Source organism: Pinus tabuliformis, chromosome 8 (assembly GCF_031772625.1).
Source record: "Pinus tabuliformis cultivar Carrire ecotype Pingquan chromosome 8, CPIR1, whole genome shotgun sequence".
Classification (NCBI taxonomy): Eukaryota; Viridiplantae; Streptophyta; class Pinopsida; order Pinales; family Pinaceae; genus Pinus; species Pinus tabuliformis.
This window is the reverse complement of record NC_142294.1, coordinates 1,903,978,967-1,903,987,861: the sequence shown is the minus strand read 5'-3', so window position 1 is coordinate 1,903,987,861 and position 8,895 is coordinate 1,903,978,967. Positions and strand designations below refer to the sequence as shown.

The 8,895-nt window shown below is 35.7% G+C and overlaps 1 protein-coding gene across 1 annotated transcript; it reads right to left on the bottom strand.

Annotated features, from left to right (window-relative positions):
* Positions 1–7,150: 7,150 nt before the first annotated feature.
* LOC149244037 (FRIGIDA-like protein 4a) lies at positions 7,151–7,824 on the bottom strand. Its single transcript, XM_089371383.1, has one exon. It carries the CDS (start codon positions 7,595–7,597, stop codon positions 7,151–7,153), a length of 447 nt encoding a protein of 148 aa, XP_089227509.1. The 5' UTR covers positions 7,598–7,824.
* Between the last annotated feature and the right edge of the window lie 1,071 nt (positions 7,825–8,895).

Here is an 8,895-nt window from a genome sequence, read left to right as displayed (position 1 = left end):
ACCCCACATTCACAAAAAAATTTAGTAGGAGTTATTTAAACTTTAAGGTACATGGTTGAATATGTCCACTGCATATCATCCTCAAAATTATGGACAAATAGAGGTGATCAATAATTGCTTGAAAACCAAGTTTGAGATGCTTTGCATCTAAAAACTACATTGGTGGGAACAATGGCTTCCCCTTACTAAATGGTGGTACAATACCACTTATCATGGAGTTACTTAAACGACACCATATAAAGTGGTTTATGGTATAAAATCCCTATATGTAGCATCCTATGTACTAGTGATCTGAATGGGAAAATTAGTTTTTCTGTGCTAAATTCCTTTTTAGAATATGTTAAACGTGCTTAAGCATTTATGAGGTTAATTGCATGTTTAAACATGAGTTTTTGAGTGTTTTTATGTAAATTTCATGTATAAATTAACATAAACAAATGATTGAACAACAACATATAACAAATGTGAACATCACCAGAAAATTATGACAACAACGCATGATCAAGGAGTTCACCCTACCTAGGCTACGTCTCCTTGGTCCAGCTTCCAATGACTTGGCCCTATCTATTATGCTCAAAACTGTGAATACATCAGTTTAAAATGCTCAAATAGCTCTGAAACCTATTCCAATGGCTCCAGAATGCCCAAAAATGTTTGCTTAGCCTTTTTCTACTCCTGATTTGGTAAAAAATAGAAGAAGTTATGGCTTCCCCAAGTCTTTTTGTTAATCGCACCGCAATTTCCCCAAAACGTGGCACCATCCTACAATTTCGCCTGCATTTCTACTAACTAAGTGACATTTCCATCGATTTCAGGGTGAAATTGTCGAACACATTAAATGTTCTCTAACGCCTAAAATCTATAATTTTTGGGCCACATGGAGGCTATGTGCCCGGGGCTAAGGCCAACAGCCCTCCCCCGCCGGTCGGGCCCCTGTATGCTCCATCGTGGTCTTGTCGGTGGCACATGCCCAAGGGTTGGCCCTTTCCTCTGAATGGCCCGGTCTTCATTTTTAAATATACGCCAAACACTATAGTTGTTAAGAGCTATTAATGTGGCGTCTTGGTAGGAGCTTTGGACTTATGCTTGGAGGTCATGGGTTTGACCCTCGCTACTACTACCTAGACCTTAACAAAAATTTTGGTGGCCCTCAGGCTAGCACATGACAGCCCCTGGCTGGGCCACATGGCAACTTGTGGTTGGCCACCACCTATCCAATAGAATTTCACCAAATTCACCCAATAACATCGTTCCATTTGGCACCACATGATTCGCCAAAGGCCCATTAACCAGTCAACCCTGCCACATCAACCTACACAGTCAGCGCCACATTAGCAGTATAGACTATTGACTGGGCTGTCACATTTTGCAAAAAATCGTCTATTTGGGAAATAAAACATAGCATGATTTTTGGAGCATACGTAGTATGTTTCGCGTGAAACAATTTTTACTGGATTTAGGATGACGAGCACTATGCATTGTTCAAGTTCCACACTGATCCGACAACTTTGAATTTCGAGCTATTTTTTTAGCACCTGATCAGCTAGGCATGTCTAAGGTTCATGTAGTAGATAAAATGGTTCAAACTAAAAAAATTATTATCTATATCCTCAAGGACAACTTGGTTTTGGAGAAAAATTAGATGAAACAAGAAGTTGATTACCATAGATCTAATTGTTCTTTCATTGAAGGGGATAACGTGTTACTTTGACTATAGTCTTATAAATAGATACCACTCAAAGATAAATTTCCCCAAAAGTTGGCTCCTAAGTTCTATGCGCCCTATCAAGGCATACAACACATTGGTAAAGTTTACTTCAAAGTGGCTCTCCATACCATTCAATGATTCATCAAGTAGTTCATGTGTCTTGTTTGAAGAAGGTTATGAGATTAAACTGTAAAGTGCAGACCAACCTACCATAACTTAATGAAGAAGGTTCCATTTTTCTCTAGCTAGAAGTAGTATTCAATATTAGAGAATGTAATTTTCATTAACACATCATCAAGAAAACATTGATCCAGTTGGAAAGATATGTAACTAGAATATGCCACATGGGAACTCTTGGTGATTCTCTAACAATTTCCTCACCTTCAACTTTGAGGGGGATGACATGTCATGTTCCTACCCTAACCCCCTTAATTGCATAATTATTAATGTATGTCTCCCATTAAATAGTTAGTTAATAGTCACTCATTGTAAAAAGGGTCATATTTCTTAATAAAGCCTAAATTAGTTAGTAGGATCTCGTTATAAGTGGGCCCGTAGGTAGTTAATATTTTATATAGATAGTATATATTGAGTAGAAGGTTATGTAATGTTTCATTAACAATTGTGATTGTATTTAGAGCATTGTTCTCAAAGGTTTCCCCCATGAAGAGGCAAGTGAACATAACACTCTATTTTTTGTTATCAAAGATATCTGTCTTGGGGTTTACCTCTTCATTTTCTTGATTTCCTTCTTTTTTCACTATATTTCATGTGAATTACACTGCATAAAGAAATCTCATATTTCTTTGTCCATGTTGAATGAATCCGTTGGTATAAAATCAATGTAGGATGTCAGTACCCCTTAAATCTAAGAATAAACATATATTATTTTTATAGTGCATGTACATGAATTACCTCCAACATTGTGATATCCACCGTTGACACATCATCAATGTGCTAAACTATATAGGAACTAGGAATAATAGAAGATTTTTAATTCAAAGATATGTTTTTCTATTGCATTCCTAAATGACAAGGTTTGGAATATGAGTATTCCCCTAAACCAACCATCCCTCCACCCAAATGCAACATCAAGGAGTGGGTTGAATCTTTACCAATGTGGCATATTGTAAAGGATTTTTATCCTCAAGTTGTTCACCCTCATAGATTAAGGATTGTCAATCCACCAAAATCCCTTTGTGTTAGCTTCAAATTTTGTTTTATAACCAACACATAATACATGGAATGCACCTACAAACCTAGGATGTTCCATAGAAAGGGACCTAACTATAATATGGAAGGTTTCCTTTAAATCAATGGATATAACCAAAATTTGTTGAAGAGGATTTCATCAAATAATTGATAGACAATCATTTTGTCAAACAATTTCTAGTCAAACATTCCATCAAACACTTGGTTAGCATTTTTGTAATAAGAACCTATAGGCTCATTCTTAGAAAACTCAACCTGCATTCTCCTTTTAATACATTGGCCATAATGATGTTCAATGAAAAAAAAATGATAATAAACACTTGCAACATAGCTACACAGAAGCAACTATTTTTAGTGGAATGGAATCCTTCACACCCCCCATGACAGTCCCTCATCCTCTTCTTTCTTAAACCCTCTATTTCTCTTCCTCAAACATCTGAACTAGAATCTAAAACCACTCTTCCCTCCACTTCCTCCTATCAAAATATGAATCAAGGTTTTCCACAACACTCAACCAAGGAAAATAATAAAAGCATAAGTTATTTATCTATGAGAGTCTCCTCTAGACTATGTTGGATTTAACAATATATGAAGGAAAAAAATATTTTAAAACTTATCCATAGTTTTCTTTATTTTTTTAGATAGAGAGGAAAAAATAATATTATATTCCATGGGTAGAAATATACACAAGAGAGTCCTTACAACATTTTATTTGAAAGCTTTTACCAAAAAGACAAAATGCTAGCCCAATCAAGACTGCGAAAATTTACACCAAAGTAGGAAACTTTCTATAGTGACCCTTTGGACCCTTTTGATCCATTCCATTGTGTACAAAATCACTTTAGCATTAAAAGAAAGATACTAAAATCATAACAATGCATAATAAGGTTTCATCTTGCTCTAAAAAGGGGGAATGGAGAAAATGCACATTAATAAAGGAAATACATGCCCTGGATTTAAATGAGTTTTTAAAAATTTCATAAAGATCTTATGTGGAAAATTTTAAAAAGAGAACATGGAGGTGGAATTTACACCTCCACCACCATAAAATTTGATAGTCGAATAATTGCATAAATAGTCCAATTATAAATTCTCCATAAATATTACTTTGGTTTTTTTATATAAATTTATCTATACCAAATTACTATAATATACCAAATTATTAATAATATTAAAATTATAATATTAAATTATATATATATGTATAACCTAATTATAATATGTCTGAATTATATAAATATCTACAAATTATTTTATTGTTATACAAACTTTATATCTTTTTAAATAGAAGTAAAAAAATTAGACAAATAATAAAGCTATGGAAAAGTGTGATAACCAATATCTACCTCCTAGTATCTAGGAGCTTACGTCTTTGGAGCATTTGGAAACTTATGATATCTTTGGAATACATATAAGTATACAAGATGGGAAAAACAACTTCTATTAACAATTTGGCAAGTTTAACCCAACTTAAAAGATTGCAGCTACAAAATGGGGAATTATTTGTGGGGGATTATTTGTGCTGGGACATTGGGAAAGATGAGTCAAATGAACCCCCTCACATTGTCACTCACAAAGATGGAAAATTTACCCAATGACTTCAACAATATGTCAAAATTGAGAAGATTGATATTATTAGAATGATATCACTTGGTTAAAATAGATTATAATTTTATGACTTTTAGTATTTGAACTATCTTAAGTTTGTTGGTTGTCATTTAGTTTGGTGGTTGTCATTTTTTGTTGTTATTTTTTTGGAAGAACTTTCACATTTAAATAAATTTTGTCATTTTTTTGGAAGAACTTTCACATTTAAATAAATTCAAGGGTTTGAGGTAATTAGAAATCATTGACTACCCTAGAGTTAGTAAGTTTCTAACAGAATTTGGTCACAAAGGAGCATTTCCTCTCCTAGAAACTTTTTTTCTTGCTTGGCTACCTATATTAGAGGAGTTGCCTATAATAGAGGAAGGTGCGATGGGTTCACTTAAGATATTTACTATAATGCCATGTATAACATTAAATATATTACCAGACAGTTATATGGATTTTACTACACTTCAAAAAGTAAGAGTTTATGGTTGTCCAATAACAAATATAGGAACTAGAGAGAATAACAATGTAGAAGTGGTGGCAATGTCTATGGTAGACATGGAAGAAATTACAAAGAGATATTCCCAACTATAAGATAAAAATGAAAGTTGGCTCTATGGTGAATTTTGGTGTAATGAGCTCTTTCTTTTCTATGATTTATGTTTTGGTCTTTACCATTATTTATTATTCAAATTTTGACTCAAAAAATTTGACATTTATGATATTGATAAATAACCCTTAATTCTTAAGATGATTACAATTTCAATTTACAAAAAAACTTTTAATAAAAAGAAAATTGATTATTTGAATTTATTTTTATAAAGTGTGTGAATAGTAAATTGTTATAATTATCTTGATTGTACATTCAAGACCCAGGATGATATATATTAAGTGCTCTTAAACAAATAAACAATTACATAAATTTAATTGTTTGAATCACATAATTTAATAAATATTACTATAAATTTTGGTGAAAAAAAGTTTATTTTTATTTTTTTAATTTACATATAATTTAATGTTTTATCATTAACATTATATACTATAAAATTTATAATAACCATTATTTATATTTCATAAGAAATACTAAAATTTTATTAATTAAGTTATAGTTTTTAAGATTTTATAGTAATTTTTCTTTTTGGAAAAATCGTAATTTTATTCACAAGACAAAATTACATGTTGTAGATACTAATATAGAATATGCAAAATGAGTTGATTTCGTTAACACAGAATGCATAAAAAATTAGAAATTATAGCAACCTATTCTTTTCTACTTTTCTTCTTTTCCACTTTTCTTCAACCTCCAGTGTTGGAAGTGGAAGTTACAATGGACATTTGATTTTCATTTGTGTGTATAGGATATTCTTTGTCAGAATCAGAGCCCTCTGCTCCATGAGTTTGTTCTCTGTTGTGTACTTCCATTCCTGTAATTGGGGTTCCTGATGCGACTTGTTGGACCTCAAAATACAGGCAGTGGTATTGTCTGTCTCCTCCTTTTGTGTGTTGTTCTAGTCCTTCTGTAAATCATTTTCTGCATTATTTTCTCTTGCTTCTACTTGTCCTGCTTCTTCTCCCAAAATGTCTGTGCATTGCCAGCCCTTTGGTTTTTTGGGTTGCTTTTTGTTCCTTTCAGGATCTTTTTTAGCTTGTGGGTAGGCACTGTGAAGGTGGCCTGTCTGCAAACATCCATGGCACTGAAAAGCTGTATTTTCGTAATCCAGAGGTTGTGTCCAGTGTGTGTCATTGAAGATCAATGTAATACTATCGGGTAGTCCTTGACTGAGGTCTACTTCGACCCATATCTTGGAAAAAGTAAATATGCCCCTTGTGAATCTGTCTTTATCAATGTTTAGGAACTTTACCAGGGAGTTCCCTATACCTTCTAACACTTATGGTGCCAAAAATGTAATGGGAGGTTGTGTAATCTAATCCACACTGGCATTGTTGATACCACCATTGTGTTGGCGTCAAATTCTTGGAACCAAGGGGTCATGAAGAGCCCTCGGTTGCCCCAAAACCATGGTCCTTTATTAAATATATATACATTTTCTTGAATTGTGGTGAATCTTACTATAAAAAACCCTTCGGAACATAAAAGGATTTCACAGGTTGGTGACCAAGCAAAAAAAATCCATTGGTGTAAAAGATGGCCAGAACCCATTAAATCTGCATATGACGGCTTTGATAAGAAAAACAGAGTACAATCCATTTACCTCAGGTATTACGACTGTGTAGACAGAATTTTGAGATTTTTACTTCACTATCTAGGGCCTTGATAAATCAAGGGATACCGCTGGATTGGTTTGGGCTTTTTCTTTTCCTGTGACTGCGTTTTTAAATGTGCCTGTGCCCTTGAACTGGTACGGAAGCATCCTGCTGGCATCCGCAGATTGACTATGATATTTGAGTCTGCGTCAATACCATAATCCTGTAATATGTGGTTATCTTGTAGGTTGTGTCCTGAGTAAATCAGGTTTTGTATGTTTGCTGGTATGCCTAAATGTGTATGAATTTCGCGTCTTAAATCTTGGATCCATGAGTTTTCTTACAGATACTCTTTCCTTTTGGTGATTTTATGAAGATCAGATCTAAGTCGGGATTGACTAGATCTTCCTGATGTAGGGCTCGATGTAGGGCTCAATCTAGGGCTCGATTTAGCATTTTCTCTGTAGGCCCATGAGCACCACAGAGCTTCATAATCTCCAAGGATTTGGCGTTATTGACGGGATCTGCATCAACATCGATCCTCGACTTCCACTCATTGGCGATGACCCTCACCTGCTCCTTAGTTCTCGGAGACACGACGGGCAGCTTGGCTCCCATTGTAGAGTCTGCCAGGAGGGGAAGAATCAATTTCAGCGACAAAGAACAGGTTCGTCTCTGGTGCCCGAGACCCGAGTCCTTCTCCGTTTTCCCGATACCCTGGTCAGCCAAACCCTCGAGAGCTTGTGATACCAGCCGCGCGGGATCAATGGTATTCTGGAACGCTGACAGCAGCTCGACCCTGAGTGTTGAAGCGGCTTTTCTGCGCTCCTCGATGATTCTCCAGAGACCCTCAGCGTCTATTGTCTCACAGAGGAGCATGTCGGCTGGATCAAAACCTTTGGGAGAAGTGGCGCATTTGCTAGTTAGGGCATCCCCGCAAGCGTCGATTTTGCCTGCCGTTTCTGCCTCTGGCGCTAGATAATATTCGTTGGCATTCTCCGGGATTTCTCCCACGGGCAGGGGCTCTCCATTGGCATACTCCGGAACTCTCCATTGGCATCCGGCCTGCAAATCTGCAGCCGTATGGATAGCGCTCACTCAGACAGTGAGTTTCAATACAGTGAAAAGACGTCTAGGAGTCATCGATTGCCGATTCCTCAAAGTTTTTCGAATTTCAACAGCACGTCTTTCCGTCAACGCAAACGGAGCCATAAACGGAAATAGAGGGACCCGCAGACCACGTCAACCAGTCTAAGTAATCTGCAATCGAGATGAGCTCGGCCCTCCCAACAATCAATGCTTTTAAACGTGTCGTCCAAATTTTAACGAAAATTTAGAGATTGCCAACCTCAGTTTATATTGAATTTTAGCAATAGCCAGGCTCTTCCGAACAATCAATCGGCCACAAGGGCTGCGACCCTATTCCTCTCTTTACCGTGGCAGTTTAAACTGAAAAACTGATGGCTCGACTCCTGGTTACGGCTGATGTTGTTGTGCTTCTTTCTACGATCCCTTTTCCAGGGAGGCTAGTGGTCATTCACGCACGCGATGGCGGAAACAACTTTGGAATCTTATTAGTCACACTGTGGTTCTGGATGTTCCAGTTGCAGATTTTCACTTTCTCTTAAATCTTAAATCTTGTTCTGATACTAATTGGTTGGTTGGAAATGGGAAGAAAAATATAATAATTAACTCCCTCAAACCATACGAACTGGAAAATGGTGGCAATTTTGATCAAATTTCGCAGAAATTTTAAGAAATCTGAATTACAGCAGTTAAGCTTTAAGATTTTGAATTTCTCAAGATTTTTGATAGTACTAAATCTTTTAAATGCGTTAAATTTTTTTATATTTTTTCAATTTCCACCTAAAAATAATTCAGACTCTTTAATTGTGAATCATTAACCCAGTAAATAAATAAATAAATAATACTAAAAATAATAACACATACGTGGTATTTACTCAAGTGGAATATATAATTGGAGGAGCTAACCTGAAGCGGTTTACACACCCGAAACGGTTTACGCATTGGCAGCACGGGACAGTCTTGGTTGGCAACGTGTCTGGCCAATTACCTAAGTACATCGTGCATTACAAGTTTATAGCCCCGATACTGCTCGCAGATATCATTGTAACCAATCATTTGAAAAAATAAAATAAGTAGTTGTGGTACAGGTA